The sequence below is a fragment of the Bombina bombina genome, chromosome 4 (genome assembly GCF_027579735.1).
Source record: "Bombina bombina isolate aBomBom1 chromosome 4, aBomBom1.pri, whole genome shotgun sequence".
Lineage (NCBI taxonomy): Eukaryota > Metazoa > Chordata > Amphibia > Anura > Bombinatoridae > Bombina > Bombina bombina.
Genome location: NC_069502.1, coordinates 636,951,422 through 636,974,689, shown reverse-complemented (window position 1 = coordinate 636,974,689; position 23,268 = coordinate 636,951,422). Strand labels below are relative to the sequence as shown.

Below are 23,268 nucleotides of genomic sequence, written 5' to 3'. Positions count from 1 at the left end.
CGCAAAAGGCCCTCTTAAGGGCTGGTAAGGTAAAAGAGCTTTTCTATTTTTATTTTAGAATAGGGTAGGGCATTTTTTGTATTTTGGGGGGCTTTGTTATTTTATTAGGGGGCTTAGAGTAGGTGTAATTAGCTTAAAATTGTTGTAATATTTTTATAATGTTTGTAAATATTTTTTTATTTTTTGTACTTTAGTTAGTTTATTTAATTGTATTTATTTGTAGGTATTGTATGTAATTAATTTATTGATAGTGTAGTGTTAGGTTTAATTGTAACTTAGGTTAGGATTTATTTTACAGGTAATTTTGTAATTATTTTAACTAGGTAGCTATTAAATAGTTCTTTACTATTTAATAGCTATTGTACCTGGTTAAAATAAATACAAAGTTGCCTGTAAAATAAATATTAATCCTAAAATAGCTACAATATAATTATTATTTATATTGTAGCTATATTAGGGTTTATTTTACAGGTAAGTATTTAGATTTAAATAGGATTAATTTATTTAATAAGAGTTAATTTATTTCGTTAGATAAAAATTATATTTAACTTAGGGGGGTGTTAGTGTTAGGGTTGGACTTAGCTTTAGGGGTTAATACATTTATTATAGTAGTGGTGAGGTCCGGTCGGCAGATTAGGGGTTAATACTTGAAGTTAGGTGTCGGCGATGTTAGGGAGGGCAGATTAGGGGTTAATACAATTTATTATAGGGTTATTGAGGCGGGTGTGAGGCGGATTAGGGGTTAATAACTTTATTATAGTAGCTGTGAGGTCCGGTCGGCAGATTATGGGTTAATAATTGTAGGTAGGTGGAGGCGACGTTGGGGGGGCAGATTAGGGGTTAATAAATATAATATAGGGGTCGTCAGTGTTAGGGGCAGCAGATTAAGGGTACATAGGGATAACGTAGGTTGGGGTGGTGTGCGGTCGGCAGATAAGGGGTTAAAATTTTTTATTAGAGTTGCGACGATGTGGGGGGCCTCGGTTTAGGGGTACATAGGTAGTTTATGGGTGTTAGTGTACTTTAGAGCACAGTAGTTAAGAGCTTTATGAACCAGCGTTAGCCCAGAAAACTCTTAACTCCTGGCTTTTTGCTGCGGCTGGAGTTTTGTCGTTAGATTTCTAACGCTCACTTCAGCCAAGACTCTAAATACCAGCGTTAGAAAGATCCCATTGAAAAGATAGGATACGCAAATGGCGTAGGGGGATCTGCGGTATGGAAAAGTCGTGGCTGGAAAGTGAGCGTTAGACCCTTTCCTGACTGACTCTAAATACCAGCAGTAGCCCAAAACCAGCGTTAGGAGCCCCTAACGCTGGTTTTGACGGCTAACGCCAAACTCTAAATCTAGGCGAAAGTTTTGGTTCAAAAAGAAATAGAAAATCTTCATCAAAAAGAAGCAATTTCTCAAAATTTAAATCCTCATCTGGCCTATTTCAGCAACCTATTTTTAGTAAAAAAGAAAAATGCTTATGTTGTCTACAATCATTTCAAACTTGAAGGTATTCATCTTCTAAGAGATTGTCTTTTGGACAACGATTGGCTTGTCAGGTTAGATGCTTATGCTTATCTCACTGTTCCTACAGCTCCGGAACATTGGAAATATCTGACCTTTTCTTGGGAAGAACAAATTTGGAACTTCACTTGTCTTCCTTTTGGCCTGTCCTCTGCCCTATGGATTTTTACATAATTCTAAAACCTGTAGTCTCTTTTTGAGACTCAGAGGAATTTGTTTATTTATTTAGATGATATTTTTCTGATGAATCAGAATTTTCTCTCTCTTCAAGCCCAATTAACCATGACAATAAATCTCTTGGAGAATTTAGGTTTCCTTGTAAACAAGGAGAAATCAGTCCTGATTCCTTCCAAATCTCTAGTTTTTCTTGGTTTTCTTATAGATACATCGAAAGCCACTTTATGTTTGCCCCTATCAAAGATAAAGAACATCAAAAAAGAAATTTCCAAGACTCTCAGCAAACAATTTGTCTCAGTCAGACAGATAGCCAGGATAGTTAGGTTAGTTTTATCCTCTATTCAGGCTATCTTTCCGGCCCCTCTTCATTATCGAGAACTCCAAAGGTTAAAAATCACTTATCTTCAGAAAGGTTTTTCATATTCTCATCTCATTCAGTTATCTTCGTAAACCAGAGAGGAGCTTTCATGGTGGCTTTCCCACATGGAAGTTTGGAATGGGAGAGCTATTTTTGAAAAAACTCCATACTTAAAGTGAAAGTAAATTCTAGCGTTTTACAAATGCTAGGATTTTAATATTTAAACAAATAAAGGGGACTTTCATTCATGTAAGATACTTCATGTAGAAAGCTCCTTTATTTGATTCAATCGATCGCCGTTTTTATCTGCTACAGCAACCCATGGCTTAAATTTTTTTTGGCTAAGAGGTAACGTTTTCACCTCTTAGCCAATAGCAGTGTGGTAAATCCGGCTTGGCGCCCATGGGAGCCAGATTTACCCCACTGCTATTGGCTAAGAGGTGAAAACGTCACCTCTTAGCCAAATTTGCTTTTAGCCGTGCTCTGCTGTAGGAGCTAAGAGCGGCGATCGATTTAATCAAATAAAGGAGCTTTCTACATGAAGTATCTTATACTTCATGAATGAAAGTGCCATTTATTTGTTTCAATAGTAAGCCAGTCTATCGGGCTGGGGCGCTCGTTGCGGTCCATTGATTACCAGAGGGAAATGGTCCACAGAAGAGAAAGATCTGCATATAAACTGTTTGGAACTTTTAGCCGGATCTTTTGCGGTAAAAGCTTTGTAAAATCTTTGGCTCCTGCTTCCATTCTTCTACGGATGGACAACATTTCAGCAGTGAGATAACTCAATCGATTGGGTGGCACAAAATCTAGAAATGTGTCCAATATAACCAAGGATTTTATTCATCTTTGTCTATACAGGAATATCTCTATCAAGGCAGAGTATTCCAGGTCTTTCCAAGTCAGCAGCAGACTGGCGTTCTCGTTTTCTAAGAGATTCCAGCGATTGGAGAATTCACAGGAAAATATTTCTTTCTATTCAAGCTCTTCTTGGTCCTTTTTCTTTGGACATTTTTGCTTCTCGTCTCAATCGACAACTTCCCCTCTACTTCAGCTGGCGTCCAGATCCCGATGCATTGGCAATAGATGCCTTCCTACAGACCTGGCCGAATCAAGGAGCTTATGCTTTTCCCCCATTTTCCCTGATTGCTCGGATGATTTCTGTGGTTCGCAGGAATTCTCTATCTCTAACTCTAATAACTCCCCTTTGGCCAACTCAAGCTTGGTATCCTTCTCTTCTCGAGATGTCCATCAAACCTCCTCTTCTCCTCCTTGTTCTTCCAGATCTTCTTCTAGATACAGAAGGCAATCCACACAATCTCATTCTCAATCAATCTCTCAGGTTCATAACTTGGTCGATTACGGGGAATTCAGAAATCTCCTCAAACTTTCAGACTCAGCTAAAGCTCTCATGCGAGATTCATGGGCTCCAGGAACCCACAAATCTTATCTTTCCGCATGGACCAGATGGTCTAGCTTGTGCATGCTTAGGAGTCTGGATCCCTTTTCATCCCCTCTAACTCAAATTCTTAATTTTCTCTCTCATCTCTTTGACCTGGGTCAAGCTTATAGGACTATTAATCTTTTTAGATCTGCTATTTCTGCTAGACATGACTTTATTAATAATCTTCCTATTGGAAAGAATCCCTTAATATGTCTTCTACTCAAATCTATTAGATTAAAGAGACCTCCTACTCCAAAACATAATTTCTTTTGGGATGTAGATTTAATCTTCTTTCTCTTCAAATCTTGGCCTTCATGATTCACTTTCATTAAAACAAATTTCAGCTAAACTAGCTACCCTTCTTTGTCTTATCTCTTTTCGCAGGCTTTCTGATGTTTGGGCTCTTGATTTCAACTCTAAATCCTTTTCTCCTGAAGGTGTCACTTTTCTCATTTCCCGTGGAACTAATACTCTATCTTCTTCTATCTTTTATCCTTATTTTCCAAATGAACCCTCTCTCTGTGTTGTGCCTTGTCTCAAAACCTATGAAACTAAAACTTCTTCTTTTAGAGATTCTTCTAATAATCAACTCTTCTTGTCCTTTGTCCCTCCTCACTCTCCTGTCTCTCCTACTTCTATTGCGAAGTGGATTAAATGGGTTATGTCTGAGGCTGGAATTGATCTTTCATTCACAGATCATTCAGTTAGAGGATCAGCCGCTTCTAAAGCCCTTTTAAAATCTGCTCCTTTACAAGAAATTTTGAAGGCAGCAGACTGGTCCTCCGATTTAACTTTCAAACATTTTTATTTTAAACCCATTCAACACGCCTTTCTCTAAATCTTTTTCAATAATTGCTTTAAACATGCAAATATGAAGTCTATGGTCTTGTAATAAAATTCCGATTATCCTAGCTTTGTGAAGGAATAATCTAGATTTTATTAAAGACACAGAGACAAATATTTCCCACCTCTACTTCTGTCTTCTCCCAACCCATACTGTTATTTTACTTGTTATATACTAATGATTTATATTTTATTTTAGTTACCAACTACTCAAACCTCATTAATTAAATCTGGATTTGTTCCTTCAATCAAGACATCTTCAACTTCATGGAGACATAGATGGATCTTCAGATGTTCATCCCCCTACCCTGAGTCTTCTTCGAGTCAAAATTCTCTAAAGTTTCTTCAAGTTTTATGGTTCTGTTTGGTTCTATGTTTGTTACTTGGACTGTTGGGACTGTTCTGTTTCTTCAAAAGATTCTTTGTTATGAGCATCAAGCAAGAAAGAGGAAGATGGGGTGCACATTGGTCTGTTTATGGTCAATATGGGTCTTCTGATTGGTCCATTTTTTCTCTGGTCTCTAACCTAGCATTCTCATTGGCTAGTTATATAGACTCATTTTTCTCTGTATTATTTTAACTGTTTATGTGTTATATGTACTTTTAAGGCTGCACACGAGTAGTAAAAGAAAGTAATGCAAATATTCATCTCTGTGTCTAATAAAATCTAGATTATTCCTTCACAAAGCTAGGATAATCGGAATTGCGATCAATCCCACAGTTTTGTCAGTATAACAAAAGCAGAGGTAGCACTTGGCTGATTGCACAGAACAAATTGCTGATGCCTATCTTGGATTATGGGGACATAGTATATGCACCTGCTCCGCAAACTCACCTTAATAAACTAAATACGTTATATAACTCGTTCTGCCGCTTTGTGCTACAATGTAACTACAGGACCCACCACTGTGACATGCTAAAAGAACTAAACTGGCTGTCGCTGGAATCCAGACACACCCTCCATCTTTCCTGCCTTGTCTTTAAGAGCCTTTCTGGGAAGCTCCCACCCTACCTGAGCAGAATGCTCTCCACTGCTATTCCCACCTCCTATAACCTCCGATCCAATAACAGCACATTATTTAGCTTGCCTCAATACAAAAAGAAAGCAGCTCGATCCTCCTTTTCCTACAGAGCACCACAATTATGGAATGACCTCCCTCACACTTTAAAAGCTTCCCCAAGCCTAAAATCCCTTAAGAGATCCTTCTATACATATCTCAAAACAGAATGCACCTGTTATGGTTGATTAAATATTTCGTACCTGCTCTATGTTAAATGTTTGCATATATTGTGTATTATTATTATTGTTTTTGTATTTTATTGTACCCTATTGTATCAATGCAATGTTTTGTGATCCCAGGACATACTTGAAAACGAGAGAAATCTCAATGTATCCTTCCTGGTAAAATATTTTATAAATAAATAAATAATTGCCAAACTGGTTAATCATTGATCATTGTTGGACTCCAATAGGAGCTTCAACTTCATTACGTAAAATCATTTTGCCTGCTTTAAAATGCATATCAGTTTATAAAATTTTGGAGATGGTTTTGCATATTTTGTTACCTGTCATACTCATGCTGGTGTTATGCAAATTGGCAGAAAGCAGATTAACTTGCATGCCCATAGCCCATGCTGAGTGGAACTCTATAGCAGATAGATGAGGCAGAACATTACTCCACGCAGTAGGGAACAGAACTGTATCCACTTTCTGATCAACCACCAGAGATACAGCTGGGTAGTAAAAAAGGATATCGAAGCAGATAAAAATGCCAAACTTTCCAAACGGCGTTTCGAAGCTCACAATCTCAGGCTCTTCTGGGAAATTAAACTGTGTTTCACCAGTGAAAAGGTTATACTGTAAGATAAGCACATATGAAATAAATAGCTGAAAACAATACAAAATATAATACATGAGAAAAAATAGGTGGATCACGTGCAGACAAAAGAAAAATTGTATATAACAAACTAAATGATTTTATTTTAAAATAAACTTTGTTGAATTAAAAACAAAATAGTAAAATAGCCACTAGAAATGGCAACAATATACAGTATGCATCACTAATATAATCAGGAGCATAGTGCCACTTTTACCACATGTGCTCAAGCAAAGATGTCCCAAAATCCCCGACAGTTGGTGTTTCAAAGCCAAGTACAGCTGCAAGACGAACCAAGAAATTGCCGTAGCCCTGAGGGGTGCATTATGGGATCAAATTATTATTATTTGTGGAAGTGAGGAACTCATGTGCTATTGGACATTACTGCATCACTGGCAAAGGGCTAGATTACAAGTGGTGTGCTATTTACTATTACTAGAAGTAGACTTTTTGCACACACGGTTAGCACATTTATTACAAGTTGAAAGTAAAAGTTTTGTGCACGAGAGGAACCCAATGCGCGCTAACTTCAGGACTTCGGATATCGCAAACATGCTTACACATTCGCCCCATTGAGTTCAGTGGAAAGCATAAAAGAAAAAACCTAACACTTTTCGCTCAAGAGCTAACCCGTTAGGAGTTATTAATATCTCACATTCCAATGTTCTTCACATACAGAAATATGGTATTTTTATTTCTATATATATATCTGTATATACCTCTACCTAAATATCTATTCCTATAGCTAAATAGGTATGTATATATATATATATATATATATATATATATATATATTGAATTAAAATTATCAGATATATATAGAAATATATATTTAATAATCAAAATTACACTTTTTTCTATGTGAAATGTAAAATATGCATAACTCTTGCTGTGATTCGCAATGTAATTTTAATGCAGTGTTGGGTTAGCACACATGAAAACATTGTTTTCTTAAGGCAAAGTATTGAAATAGGAAATATTACAAATAATTAAAATTATCAAAAATTATTATAAATACTGTAATACATATATATTCTGAGGATTATTTACAATTTTTTTCGGTGTATATAATAGTTTTTAAAAATTATTATTCATATTTTTTTAATATTTTAGATTTAAATTAAAAGGACATTCAAGTCAAAATTAAACTTTCCAATTCACTTCCATTATCTAAATATGCACAATCTTTCACACACTTTCTGAGGCACCAGCTCCTACTGAGCATGTGCAAGATTCATAGAATATACGTATATGCATTTTGTGATTGGCTGTCACATGATGCAGTGGGAGGGAAAATAGAACTAACTTTAAAATTAGTCAGAAAGAAATCTACTATTCATTTGAAATTCAAACTAAGTGCATTTGCATTGTCTTTTTATAATGCATTTACTGATTATGCGTTCTATTATATGTATGCGCCTTAAAAAAACTAAGTTGCCATGTGCCCTAAACTGACAACGCGTTTGACCTACATTGCAAAACACGAAGGGTGTTACGCATACTTTAGATTCCTAGTTCTTCACATACATTTTTTTTAAAATTTTATTATTAACCCTTTGAGTGCTAATGATGGCTCTGAGCCATCACAGAGTTTCTCACTCTGGTGCTAATGACGGCTCAGAGCCGTCATGAGCATTCTCCCACCTTGAGGGAGATCTGGGGGCTCCTAACCGCTCCTACCCTGGCGATCGTGCCTGTAAAGTGACAGGCATCGCCGGGGCTTCACGTGATGTGCGGTGACGTGATGACGTCACCGCGCAACTTTATTTATACTTAACAATGTTAAGTATAGGAGGAGGGGGCATGCTGCTTAGTAGCCTGTATCTCAGGCATCTAAGCAGCTACAGACCCCCAAGACCCACTGTTGGAAAGGTAATCGCCTCCTAACCTTTCCAACAGTGTAAGTCTTGGGGGGTCTGTAAAAAAAAAAGTTTAAAAAAAAAAATTCAAAGATTTAAAAAAAAAAAAACTTAGAAAATATTAGCACCCAGGTGGAAAAGTGCTTAGCACTCAAAGGGTTAAATATATATTTCTATATACTGTATATCTGATAATATTAATGTTAAATATATATCTGTACCTAAATATCTATAGGAATAGATATACAGGTATATATAGATATACAGTATATAGAAATATGTCTTTACAATAAAAATAACGACTCATTTTTATCAGTTAGTGTTTATATGAGTGTAACAGTATATTTTAATGTATTTATGTTGTGTTTGGTGCAACTTTCTTTTATCCCTAACCCTTTACACAAAGTCTTCAAACACGCTAATCTGATTAAAATTGACTGTGCTCAGGCAAACGTGTTTACTTTCAACCTGTAAGACGCACGCAAATTAACATGCCCGCAATCCCGCGATATTCTTATACCGCATGCGCTAATGTTAGCACGCCCATGGTAATCTAGCCCATAATGAGAAACATTATGCCCCTTTAATCACATGTGCTCAAGCAGGAATATCCAAAAACTCTAGACAGTTGGTGGTTCCAAGTCCATCACAAGTGAAAGATGAACCAACAGGTTGCCTTAGGTCAAAGTCCTCAGGGTGCATTAGTTATATCTTTGTTTCTTTCATGATTCAGATAGAGAATACAATTTTAAACGGCATTTTAATTTACTTCTATTATCTAATTTGCTCAATTCTTTAGATATCCTTTGTTGAAGAAATAGCAATGAACATGGTTAAGCCAATCACATGAGGCATCTATTGCAGCCACCAATTAGCAGCTGCTGAGCATATTTAGAAATGCTTTTTAACAAAGGATATCAAAAGAATGAAGCTAATTAGATAATATAAGTAAATTGTAAAGTTGTTTAAAATTGCATGCTCTTTCTAAATCACAAGAGAAAAATTGTGGGTTTAATGTCCATTTAAAGTCTTCTTTAAAGGCTTTACATTCCTGAGCTAAGCAAAGCCAGTGGGCCAATCAGTTTAAGCATATATGCATAGTCACATATCCCTGTTTGTGTCCAGCAGGAGCAGAAGTGCATTGCTACTCCATTGTGAATTTTAATTATGTGTTTGCTGGGATTAAACACATAGGGTCCCATGTACAAAAGTTTGAACGAACAAGCTTCTCAACTCGAGAAGTTGTCCGCTCGCCTTCGCAACATATGGGCTGCGGATAGGATAGGAACAGCCAATAGGATTTCAGTAGCTCTCATCCTTTTGGCTGATTTGAATTTGAAGAATCAAATCAACCAATAGGAATGCAAGGTACGCCATATTTTAACGCGTACCTTGAATTCAATCCTCAGGGTGCGGCGGTGATCGTACGAAGAGGATCTCTACGCTTGTTGGCTCCGTGATCGCCGGTCTTCTGTTCCGCGCTTATCTCCGCTCCGAATCGGCTTGGTCCTGGATTAAGATAGGAGACATCACCACGATGGAAGAAGACTTCACCGCTTGGAAGAGGGCCTTCTCGGCTGAACTTCAGGAATGGTGAGTACCTATTTGGGGGTTAGAGTTAGGATTTTTTTTATTTTTGGGGTTTTTGGGTTTTTTTAGAATAGGGATTTTGGGCAGTGTAAAAGAGCTGAATGCCCTTTTAAGGGCAATGCCCTTACAAATGACCCTTGCGGGGCAATGGGTAGTTTAGGATTTTTTAGTGTTACGTTTATTTATTATGGTGGGTTTGGTGGGTGGGGGGTTTTACTGTTAGAGGGGGGCATTAGTATTTTTTAAGGCAAAATAGCTGGTTAACTTAAGGCAATGCCCTACAAAAGGCCCTTTTAAGGGCTATTGGTAGTTTAGTATTCGATTAGGCGGTGTTTTTATTTTGGGGGGCTTTTTTATTTTCATAGGAATTAGGTTTAATTTTTACATTTTTGATCATTTGGTTTATTATTTTATGTAATGTTAGACTTTTACATTTTTTGTAATCTTAGATTAATTTAATCTTATTTTTTTTATTTTTAAGTAATGTTAGCTTTTTTATTTTGATTGTAACTTAGTATTTTTTAATTTAAGTAATTGGGGTTAATTTAGGGGGTGTTAGGTTAGGGGATTTAGTAATTTAATTAGTTATTTGTGTTATGGGGGTTTGGCGGATTAGGGGTTAATAGATTTATAAGGTTTGTTGTGATGTGGGTTAATGGTGGATTACGGGTTAAGAGTTTTAATAGGTACTTTGCGTTGTGGGGGGTTGGCGGATTAGGGGTTAATACTTTTATTAGGTAGATTGCGATGTGGGTGAATGGCGGATTAGGGGTTAATAAATGTATTAGGTAGATTGCGATGTGGGTGAATGGCGGATTAGGGGTTAATACATTTATTAGGTAGTTTGCAATGTTGGGGTTGGCGGATTTAGGGGTTAATACATATATTAGGTAGATCACAATGTGGATGAATGGCGGATTAATAGTTTTATTAGGTATATTGCGTTGTGGGGGATTGTCGGTTTAGGGGTTAATACATTTATTATTAGTTCTGATATGGGGGTCATGGCGAATATAGTGGTTTTATGTGTCAGCTTTATTTTTGGTAGTTAGACTTTTACGGGAGATTTAACTTTTTTTTTTTTTTTCTTAGGCGCCGGCAGTTTCTAACGTGCTGTAAGTCACTGGTGACTACAGAAATTTGAGATCGCTAGTTTATCCGACTTACGGCACTTTATAAACTGACGGCGCCGTAAATGTGATTCCCTGATGTGTGAGGTGATATTAATGGCAAGGCAAGTTTCAGCAGTTACGCTGAAGCCTGCGCCGCATATGTAATCTCGCCCATAGGGCCAGATAGTGGTGTGCTATTTAGCCCTTTAACTCGTGCACAATCACCACTGGAATTAAACTTTTATGTTTATATGTGTATATATCTATGTATATACGTTTATAAATACATATATACACATATATGCATATATATATATACTGTATATATATATATATATATATATATATATATATATACACACACATTATAGCCCTTTCTATTCAAATACCTTGTCATATACCTTTTAACCCTTATATATAATATTTATATTAACAATTGTTATGAGATAGTGAATATATGAGTGTATCAGCTTATTTTAATGTATTAATGTCATGTTTGGTGAACATTTTTTTAACCCTGTACTCTTTATGCGAGATCAACACTTGCGCTAAGCTGACACGCAATACATTTATTTTCAACTGGATGGGGTCGTGGTAGTGCGCCACTTGTAATCTGGCTTTAATAATTAAAGGGCGTCATTTTACCATAAAAAGTCACCACTGAAGTAGAAAGCAACATCAAGATTATGTTCTCCTTGTATGAAGCAGGTTTGCACATGCGAGCCTGCTTCCCGCAATGTAAGAATTAGCGGTCATTAGACTACTGAGGCGACAAAGAGAAATCACTCTGAATCGCTCGTTGGGGGTGATTGACAGACCCTTCTCATCATTAGCCACGAGAGAGAATAGCCGGGCATTACACACTCACCGGAGTGTGTAATGATGCATAAGACCAGTAGAAGAACAGAGTTGAGAAGCTTGTCCGCACGCCGTTTAATACATGGAGTCCTAAGTGTTCTGAAATAGTTATAATGTTTTTAGCTGGCTACGTGTAGTCACATACCATTTTTATTTTTTAACCTTCAAACATGCTTACAAACAAAACCTATGCACCCAGTTATCAGCTTCAGAACAAAATCAGACTTTATGTTGAAGGTCAAATTAAAATTATTATGACAAGGTAAATGTTTTATTCTTTAAATAAAGTAGTATTGCATTTTATATTTCTATAAAGAAAGTAACTGACCTTGTGATAACGAGCTACCAGTTTTCCATCTGAGTCATACACAACAGCTGTATTGTAACTATAAAACCCTTCATCTGGGCATTTAGCATCAGAGGTGTTACATGGTTTCTTGTCACCAATATTAGCAGCCACATATATAGAGTTATCTCTTGCCATACAACTCAGTCTTTTCTGTACAGGTGTTGGTCCAAACCTACACATGAAAATCAATAACAAAAAGTATCATACAGTAATGCTGAAGTGATTAAACTCTTGCCCAAATATTTTGTATTTTGCAGCAATAATCAAAATAATGTATTCATATATTTCTATTAAAGGGACAGTCTACTCCAGAATTGTTATTGTTTAAAAAGATAGATAATCACTTTATTACTCATTCCCTAGTTTTACATAACCAACATATTAATATACTTTTTTCCTGTGTGATTAGTTTGTATCTAAGCCTCTGCAGACTTCTTCCTTATCTCAGTGCTATTTACAGACTAGCATTTTAGCCAGTCAATATATTGGAATGTTGTTTAAAAATACATGCCCTATCTGAATCATGAAAGTTTAATCTTGACTAGAATGTCCCTTTAACTGATATAATTTATGAAAACTGCTGTTTACAGAATATCCTTCCTAAAGGAGAATTAGATTTGTAAAATCAACAAAAAACTTAATATAAAAGGCAAATTAATAGCACTCTGAATTTCAATTGTCAGTTGATTTTTTTTCCCTGACAGACATCAAAATCTCTTGCATTTCTCTGCCAACTGTATCATGTGACAACCATTAGCCAATCACGAAATGCATATCTGTATATATTGTGAACTTTTGCACATGCTCAGTAGAAACTAGTGCTTTAAAAGGTGTATATTTAAAAAGACTACAGATTGGTATAGACAAAAAAAGAGTTTCATCTAAAAATGTAGTTTTAAATTTTCATCAAGGTTTTTATTTTTGACAGAATTTACTTCATACATCAAATCAGCTCATCAGAATGTTCATTAAAGGGACACTGTACCCAAAAAAATTCTTTTGTGATTCAGATTGAGCATGAAATTTTAAGCAACTTTCTAATTTACTCCTATTATCAAATTTTCTTCTTTCTCTTGGTATCTTTATTTGAAATGCAAGAATGTAAGTTTAGATGCCCGACCATTTTTGGTGAACAACCTGGGTTGTCCTTGCTGATTGGTGGATAAATTCAAAGTGCTGTCCAGAGTACTGAAACCAAAAAAAAGCTTAGATGCCTTCTTTTTCAAATAATGATAGCAAGAGAACTAAGAAAAATTGATAATAGGAGTAAATTAGAAAGTTGCTTAAAATTGCATGCTCTTTCTGAATTACAATTGAAAATATTTGGGTACAGTGTCCCTTTAAATAAATTCATTCTTAACGAAATTTGTCCATCACTATTTCCAATAGACAACAAATATAATTTTTGCACTCCATATGTTAGCAGTGGGGAAGCTAGCATGGCACATGTGAAAGAGCAAAACAAGGTACAAAAGTGGAGTGAAAATAGTAAAAGGAAATAAAGTTCCCACATTCATCACTTTCCCACTCACCTGCTCCATGACAAGTATGCAGTTATCCTTTGGGATTCTATTCAGATATCTGTTTACAAAGACCTTGTGAAATTCCTCCAACAAGATCATGAGCTGTATTTCCCAAAAACCTAACTTAAACTGAAGGGAGAAATCTCCTTTGAAAATTATGCTTTGGTGGAGGGAGGGAACTTCGTAGAGATGCACAGTAGTGTGGATTACCATGAAGTGCATACTGCAATGACCACCATCTTGTCCATTTCTGTTCCCAACTTATGTGCACTCAACATATTTGGAAAGCAACTTATCTGACTTCCAGGCTGGCCTCCAGCCTGATGTTGTCATCATGAACTCCTTTACATACAGAAAGAAAGTGCTCTACCAGAAACAATAATCAATAAATGCATGTTTAAAAGACAATGCAAACGCACTATTATGCAAATAGCTCCCTAACCCTACCTAGCTATGCTTTTCAACAAAGGCTACCTAAATAATGAAGCAAATTAGATAATAGAAGTAAATTGGAAAGTTGTTTAAAATTGTATGTTCTATCTGAATCATAAAATAAATAATGTGGAATTCCGGTCCCTTTAACCCCTTAATGACCACAGCACTTTTCCATTTTCTGTCCGTTTGGGACCAAGGCTATTTTTACATTTTTGGGGTGTTTATGTGTAGCTGTAATTTTCCTCTTACTCATTTACTGTACCCACACATATTATATACCGTTTTTCTCGCCACTAAATGGACTTTCTAAAGATACCATTATTTTCATCATATCTTATAATTTACTATAAAAAAAATTATAAAATATGAGGAAAAATTGAAAAAAACACACTTTTTCTAACTTTGACCCCCAAAATCTGTTACATATCTACAACCACCAAAAAACACCCATGCTAAATAGTTTCTAAATTTTGTCCTGAGTTTAGAAATACCCAATGTTTACATGTTCTTTGCTTTTTTTGCAAGTTATAGGGCCATAAATACAAGTAGCACTTTGCTATTTCCAAACCACTTTTTTCCAAAATTAGCGCTAGTTACATTAGAACACTAATATCTTTCAGGAATCCCTGAATATCCCTTGACATGTATATATTTTTTTTTAGTAGACATCCCAAAGTATTGATCTAGGCCAATTTTGGTATATTTCATGCCACCATTTCACCGCCAAATGCGATCAAATAAAAAAAATCGTTCACTTTTTCACAAATTGTTTCACAAACTTTCGGTTTCTCACTGAAATTATTTACAAACAACTTGTGCAATTATGGCATAAATGGTTGTAAATTCTTCTCTGGGATCCCCTTTGTTCTGAAATAGCAGACATATATGGCTTTGGCATTGCTTTTTGGTAATTAGAAGGCCGCTAAATGCCACTGCGCACCACAAGTGTATTATGCCCAGCAGTTAAGGGGTTAATTATGGAGCTTTTAGGGAGCTTGTAGGGTTAATTTTAGCTTTAGTGTAGTGTAGTAGACAACCCCAAGTATTGATCTAGGCACATTTTGGTATATTTCATGCCACCATTTCTCCGCCAAATGCGATCAAATTGAAAAAAAAAGTTAAATTTTTAAAAATTTTCGGTTTCTCACTGAAATAATTTACAAACAGCTTGTGCAATTATGGCACAAATGGTTGTAAATACTTGTCTGGGATCCCCTTTGTTCAGAAATAGCAGACTTTGGCGTTGCTTTCTGGTAATTAGAAGGCCGCTAAATCCTGCTGCGCCTCACACGTGTATTATGGCTAGCAGTGAAGGGGTTAATTAGGGAGTTTGTAGGGAGCTTGCAGGGTTAATTTTAGCTTTAGTGTAGAGATCAGCCTCCCACCTGACACATCCCACCCCCTGATCCCTCCCAAACAGCTCCCTTCCCTCCCCCACCCCACAATTGTCCCCCCATCTTAAGTACTGGCAGAAAGTCTGCCAGTACTAAAATAAGTTTTTTTTTTTTTAAAATAAAAAAAATTTTTTAGCATATTTACATATGCTACTGTGTAGGATCCCCCCTTAGCCCCCAACCTCCCTGATCCCCCCCAAAACCGCTCTCTAACCCTCCCCTCTGCCTCATTGGGGGCCATCTTGGGTACTGGCAGCTGTCTGCCAGTACCCAGTTTGCAAAAAAAAGTGCTTTATTTTTGTTTGTTTGGTTTTTTTCTGTAGTGTAGCTTCCCCCCCACACAGACAAACCCCCACCACCTTGCTGATCGTTTTTTTTTAAAACTTTTTAGCCATTTTTTAACGTTTGATTAACATTTTTTATTAATGCCTTTTCTGTAGCATAGCGGTTCCCACCAGCTCCCTCCCCATGCACTCGCCCGCCCTCCCGTGCACGCGCGCGCGTCCGTGCGCGCCCCCGGCCATCCCCGCCCACGATCCAGCCCCCCCTGCACATCACCAGGGCCATCGATGGCAGCCACCCGCCTCCCGGTCCGGCTCCCACCCACCAACGCATTGAGCCACCGATCTCCGGTGCAGAGAGGGCCACAGAGTGGCTCTCTCTGCACCGGATGGCTTAAAAAGGTTATTGCAGGATGCCTCCATATCGAGGCATCACTGCAATAACCGGAAAGCAGCTGGAAGCGAGCGGGATCGCTTCCAGCTGCTTTCCCCACTGAGGACGTGCAGGGTACGTTCTCAGGCGTTAACTGCCTTTTTTTTGAGGACGTACCCTGCACGTCCTAGGTCGTTAAGGGGTTAATGAAGATTAGCCAGTTGTTGCAGTTAAACTGTTGTCACAGTCATTAAGGGGTTAAAGGGACACTCAAGTCAAAATTAAACTTTCATGATTCAGATAGAGCATGCAATTTTATAAAACTTTCCAATTTACTTCCATTAACAAAATGTGCAGTTTTTTTATAGTTACACTTTCTAAGTCACCGGCTCCTACTGAGCATGTGCAAGAATTAACAGAATATACGTATATACATTTGTGATTGCCTGATAGCTGTCACATGATACAGGAAGAATGGAAATAGACATAACTGAAAATCATCAGAAAAAAAATCTAATATTCATTTGAAGTTCAGACTAAGGGGGATATCTATCAAAGCGTCAACTATGTTGCATTCGCCGGCATCAATATGCTCGCCTAACATTGCGGCCGCATATCTCAATACGTTCTCCTTATTTATGAAAAAAGCCGGCAAAAAGACGCGCACCAAGTACGGGGCGATGAGCATCGGACTGTTGTTAACTAGCAGTCATCGATCTTGCGTCAATTCTGCTTTTTCCCAACTTTATTTATACCCTGTTACTAAACGCCGCCACTATACTAAAATGTTTAACCCCTATCCCGCCGCTCCCCGACACTGCCGCAACCTAAATAAAGTTCTTAACCCCTATCCCGCTGCTCCCCGACATCGCCGCAATCTAAATAAAGTTATTAACCCCTATCCCGCCGCCCCCTGACACTGCCGCCACTAAATAAACGTATTAACCCCTAAACCTCTGGCCTCCCACATCACTACCACTAACTAAACCTATTAACCCCTAAACCATCAGCCCCCCACATCGCAAAACCTAAATTAAGTTATTAACCCCTAAACCTAACAACCCCCTAACTTTAAATTAAAATTACAACATCCCTATCTTAATATAAATTAAAACTTACCTGTAGAATTAAAATAAACTATTTTAAACTATTAATTAACCTACCCTAACTATTATACTACAATTAAATTAAAATACCAATTAAATAAACTTATTTACATATTAAAGAAACATAACCCTATATTTAAATAATTTGAGTAGGGTTAGGTTTCTTTAATATGTAAATTAGTTTATTTAATTGGTATTTTAATTTAATTGTAGTATAATAGTTAGGGTAGGTTAATTAATAGTGAAAAATCGTTTATTTTAATTCTACAGGTAAGTTTTAATTTATATTAAGATAGGGATGTTGTAATTTAAATTTAAAGTTATGGGGTTGTTAGGTTTAGGGGTTAATAGCTTAATTTAGTTTTTGGCGATGTCGGGAGCTGACGGTTTAGGGGTTAATAGGTTTAGTTAGTGGTAGCGATGTGGGAAACCAGAAGTTTAGGGGTTAACATGTTTATTTAGTGGCGGCAGTGTCGGGGAGCAGCGGAATAGAAGTTAATACATTTTATTTAGTTGCAGTAATGTCGGGGTGGCAGATTAGGGGTATTTAGACTCTGGGGTTTTTGTTAGGGTGTTAGGTGTAAACGTTACTTGTTTTCTACTATAGAAATCAATGGATAATATTTATTTGTCTTGCAGCATCGAACATAAGCTTTCGCTGCTTTCAGACTCCCATTGATTTCTATGGCATCCGCGGCCTCCAGGGTGGCGGATTGAAAACCAGGTACGCTGGGTCGGAAAAGACGTGAATGTACCTGTTAAAAGTTTGATAACTGGGAAAAAAAGTGTCAGATAGAGCCGAATGTGTATTCAGAACATCTGTAATGACGTAAGCATCGATCTGCATCAGATTGAGATCGCCGGTTCGTATGTTACGTCACGAATTTCAACATTTGCCGGTCTGTAGGCTTTTATAACTAGGTAGGATCAATCTCGCAACAATTGCGATGCGGAATTCCGGCGTATTTTAGGTTGACAGCTTGATAGATAGGCCTCTAAGAGCAATTGCATTTTCTTTTAATCATGCATTTGTTGAATATGCTGTATTTACTGGTCCTTTAAAGGAGATTCTGAGGTCTCAGCAGTGCTTTCTTTTTTAAACAAGCAGTGTATGATGTGGCTTTTCTGCAAGAAACCATATTATTTTGCCTGCGTTATTTATCTACTAAGTTCTGACTTACAAATGTGTTATACATGAAGTTTATTGTATTATAACTTTCTGTTCTTGCAGCTCTTTATAAAATCATGCTTTTTTCATTTTAGCTATTTTATGGTTACTGTATGATATAGTTATGGTTATTTGAAACTTGTTAAGATTGTTAGGAAACTGATTTTGTTAATGTTTATTTTCAATTTTGCAAATTCAGTTTTTATTTGCAGAATTCTCTCATCCTGCCTCAGGCCTGGAGGTTTCAGTTCCACTTAGGGTTGCCGCCTGGGTAATTTTTTTCCTAGACACTTATAAGTTATGCATGCTGCAGGGTAAGCAGAGAGAACCATGTATTGTGCTGTTCATCAGCACTATTCATGTGATGTCCAGAGGCACAATACATGGTCCTCTTGTCCAGGAAAAAATTACCCAGATGGAAACCCTAAGTGGAAATGGAAACTCCAGGCCTGAGGTGTGACTGCTCTTTTTTACTTTTTAGATCAGTGGTCTCAAAGTAAAGGCCTGTCAGGGTTTTTTCCCTGCTTTGTTTACCATGTGCTGCTGGCAGCCATTTTACTCACTTCTCTTGCTGACTCTGGTGCATACTGTGCAATGCTGCTCATTTCCTGCACTTCCTTTTATGGCCAGACTGGTGTACATCATCCGTGTGAGACAGGATGCAGTCTCAGAATTGTGATGTCATCACTTATTATTTAAAGGGCCTCTGTTCAGTATGCTTTGCCCTTGCGTTGTCTCAGACCTGTTTGTGAGAGCTCCTGTGTATTACCTGGCTGTCTGACGTTCCTCCTGGTTCCTGATCCCTGGCTTGTTCCTGACTCTGCTGTTCTCCTGGTTCCTGACTCTGCTCGCCTGACTACTCGTTTTGGCTCCTGACTCGGCTCGTCTGACTACCAGCTCTGGTTTTGATTCTTGGCTTGTTATTTGACTTGTGGACTTTTTATTATTTTTTTCTATTAATAAAGGTGTGATTATTTTTGCACTTCTCGTCTCAGTCTGATTCCTGGCACCCTGACAAGGCCCTGGGGCCATATGCGACCCCCAAAATAGTTTCATGTGGCCCTCCCTCGTTTAAGGTAAACCAATCATTTGGGCTGTAAAAGTCCGGTGTAGACTCCCACCATGCACTGCTTGGATAACTGTCAATTTTGAAATTGTTATACAGTTCCAGAATGATCACTTGGCACTCACAAGATAAATATAGACAACTGTGTATGTCTGTTGTGGGCTACAACTCCCACCATGCACTACTACTTGGGTAAATGTCACTTCCAGTTCCTAGTATATCTAGCAGTTATTTAGTTCAAGCGGCCCCCATGAGCGCAGGACACTTGGCCAGTGGCCCCCAGTTACATTGAGTTTGATACCCCTGTTTTAGATGTTTTGATATAATATTCAGAGAAGTAGGTTCTGCTGTTATCTTTTAGAACTTACTCAGCTCTTTTAACACCCTCATTTTGTAACTTTTCCTTTTCCAGCAGATCCAAGCAGCAGACTAGTGATATGTTGGTTTACATTCAGATTACTGCAGGACAAGAGTATTTATAAAATGTTTTATATATGTTATATTTGTCAATCCTGCATTCATTGTTAGAGAGAGCCTCCATTATTGGTGTTTCAGGGAACACATAGTGAAAAGGCAAAATCTGTGTATTAAACTATCAGACTCAGGCTAACTGCTTCTGAAGTGAAACATTAAACAGGTTATGTTTGGGGGCTGTTCTTATTGGTCAGTTTTTGTAATAATCTAGGATCTTCAGTCTGTGATAATGACATAGAATCATGCTAGAACTTGGTGTAGGTTTTTTATGGTGTTTTGTTTCTTTGGGGTAATTTGAAATTTGATAACCAACACTACTCTGGTTTACAAAACAATGGCTATAGTTTTTGTGAATTTTAGGATCTAACACTTTGTATGTGGCTTGATTCATGGGTCCTTCACAAAGATAAATCTGCCTGATTCCAGGCCATCTTCTCTGATGAGTCCAATTTTCAGCTTTACCCAACACCTGGTCATCTAATGGTTAGACTGAGAACTGGAGAGGCCTGCAAGTCACAGTGTCTCGCACCCACTGTTAAATTTAGTGGAGGATCAGTGATGATCTGGGGGTGCTATAGGAAGGCTTGAATCGGCCAGATTTATCTTTGTGAAGGACACATGAACCAAACCATGTACAAGGCTATCCTGGAAGGAAACGTGCTTCCTTCTACTCTGACAATGTTCCCCAACTCCGAGGATTGTTTTTCCAGCAGGACAATGCTCCATGCCACACAGCCAATTCAATCAAGGTGTGGAGGGAAGACCACCAGTTGAAGACCTTGTCATGGCCAACCTAACCTCAATACCTGAACCCCGTTTAAATCCTCTGGAATGTGATCAAGAAGAAGATGGATGGTCACAAGCCATCAAACAAAGCCGAGCTGCTTGAATGTTTGTGCCAAGAGTGGCATAAAGTCACCCAACAGCAATGTGAAAGACTTGTGAAGAGCATGCCAAGATATATGAAAACTGTGATTGAAAATCAGGGTTATTCCAAAAATTATTGATTTCTGAACATTAGTATTGTGTTCTTTAAAAATGAATATGAAATTGTTTTCTTTGCATTATTTGAGGTTTGATATCATAGCATCTTTTTTTGTTATTTTGACTAGTTGCCATTTTCTGCAAATAAATGCTTTAAATGAAAATATTTTTATTTGGGATATGTCAGTAGTTTATAGAATAAAACAAAAATTTTAATTTTACTTAGACATATACCTATAAATAGTAAAACCAGAGAAACTTATCATTTTGTTGTGGTCTCCAGAGCTGTATATATATTCAGCTTTACCCAGCACTGGAGAGCGCTACATTTCGTTCAGTGTTGTGATCGAGCATGCTGTGATTACAAAGCTCACCCGTGAGGCACTCTTTAGCAAAATAAATCATAAGAGGCTGGTGAGGAACAAAAGGTAAGTATACCTTTGGGGGGCCAAATCTCTCAAATCACTTTTGTTTTTGAAGGCGTTGTAAGGATAATTTTACATAAATTTGCACATAGTGCAGAATTATGTAACATTTTTTTTTATATATGTTCACTGTCCCTTTAAAATTTATATGTTCTAACGATTTAGAGCATGTCATTTTCAACTATTATGTCCCTTTAACTGGTTGCTAGTTTATTACAGACTTTATTAAACTCTCATTTCTTGGATAAGTTCATGTACATAATAAAAAGATTTTACATTCTCCCTCAGTGTTAAAAATGATTAGGCTATCTATAGAAAATATATGAACCCCAACTGAGAATGATAACTCCTAAGTCTTGCAAGTTAAACATTCATTTTATAACAACAAATAATACCTTTCAGGGTTAGTGCACGGAATCCAATTAAATTCAGGTTCAGGAATGTATTCAAGATAGGGATAGATAGTTTCTTTACTAAAGATCCAACCATAAACACCATCTTCAGGGGTAAGAATGATATGGGCACCCTGTAGGGCAAAAAGAACAAACTGTTTAAATATATCATCCTCATAAACTATAAAGTCATATTAATCCTAACCCTAAATAAACTATAATCTTGAAAAATATATATATCAAATAAATTAAAATGATATATAGCTAGTAAACTCAACTACTTCATGTTTCTCACTTATTACATTTAAAAAAGTATCTCAATTATACTTTATCAGAATTCATTGCTCACTGACCAAAAAGGTGAACAGTTTTAAACATTAGATTTCACAGTTACTTATTTACCTGGATTTTTCAAAAACTGATTTAAATAGTACTTTGCTAAATAACTCCTCATTTATTTATATCCTACCAGATAAAAAGTGATACTACATAAACAATTTATATTGCTACAATTTCACATTACCTGTTTTGCTGCTTTTTCGACAGCTTTTTCCAGTATATCCAAGTTTTTATTCATCAAAGCCAATGCTTCATCCACAGAAACTGGATGTTCTGCGGTATTTGGCAGTATAACTGTGTGCTCGTACACCGCTGCAGTATATTTGCTCAAAGTAAGGCTCGAACTGCCACAAAACAAAGTAACAAGTAGTAGATATAAAATGATCATGGTGAGTATACACTAGTAACTAGTCCTGTAGAAGAAGTGTAGCTCAGTCAGTGTATTGCTTTCCTTTGCTATCAGGTTGGTTTGAACACAATTTATTACACTGGTGACACAGCAGTTAGGAAAACATGTGATGTAATGTGTTGCATAACTCATGTACAATACATTGTTATTTTTGTGTGTGTGGAGATGTTGGATTCAATATTTATTTACAATATGATTAAGATAGAGCCTTCCATTTTAAACAACTTTTCAATTAACTTCTATTATTAAATGCACTTTGTTCTTTTGATATCCTTTATTGAAGGGGCAGCAATGCACTGCTGAGAGCTATCTGAACACATTGGGTGAGCCAATGACAAGAGGCATAAAAGTGCAGCCACCAATCAGCAGCTAGCTCAAAGTAATAGTTGATTAAAAATGTATTCTGTATCTGAATAATGAAAGATTTTTTTTTTTTTGTGTGTTTCATGTTCCTTTAATTTTGTTCTTAAATCATTTAAAGGGACATAAAATGATACAATGCTCTGATGTGTTAGACCATTTAATTATTGCATTGTTTTTGGCACAGAAATATGTGTTTAACTCCAGAGTAACATTGAACTGCTGATACTAAGCTGGATACAGCTGACTAGCCAATTAGGGAGACATAGATTTGTATTCTCCAATCAACACTGGCCATGTTCATCTATGTATAGTTACAATGCACCAGCACATCAGAACTCAAAAAAATAAAATCACTCAGAAATTAAATCAGCCAATAGGATGAGGGCTGCTTAAATCCTATTGGCTGATTTGAACAGCCAATAGATTTTAGGCAGCTCTCATCCTATTGGCTGATTTGAATTTATCAGCCAATAGGAATGCAATGGTACCCCAATATAAAAGGGGTACCTTGTATTCAATCTTCAGTGTGCGGCATTGATTGCATGAAGAAGATCCT

The 23,268-nt window shown here is 36.9% G+C and overlaps 1 protein-coding gene across 1 annotated transcript in view; it reads right to left on the bottom strand.

Annotated features, from left to right (window-relative positions):
- VNN1 (vanin 1) overlaps positions 1-22,388 on the bottom strand; it is a 69,753-nt gene extending 47,365 nt beyond the window's left edge. The window contains exons 1-4 of the mRNA XM_053709124.1: positions 22,125-22,388; positions 21,605-21,735; positions 11,960-12,152; positions 5,902-6,193 (exon numbers count right to left, since the gene is read on the bottom strand). Of these exons, the coding sequence (XP_053565099.1) occupies positions 5,902-6,193; positions 11,960-12,152; positions 21,605-21,735; positions 22,125-22,328 (820 nt within the window). The 5' untranslated portion in view covers positions 22,329-22,388. The remainder of the gene's footprint in view (positions 1-5,901; positions 6,194-11,959; positions 12,153-21,604; positions 21,736-22,124) is intronic.
- Between the last annotated feature and the right edge of the window lie 880 nt (positions 22,389-23,268).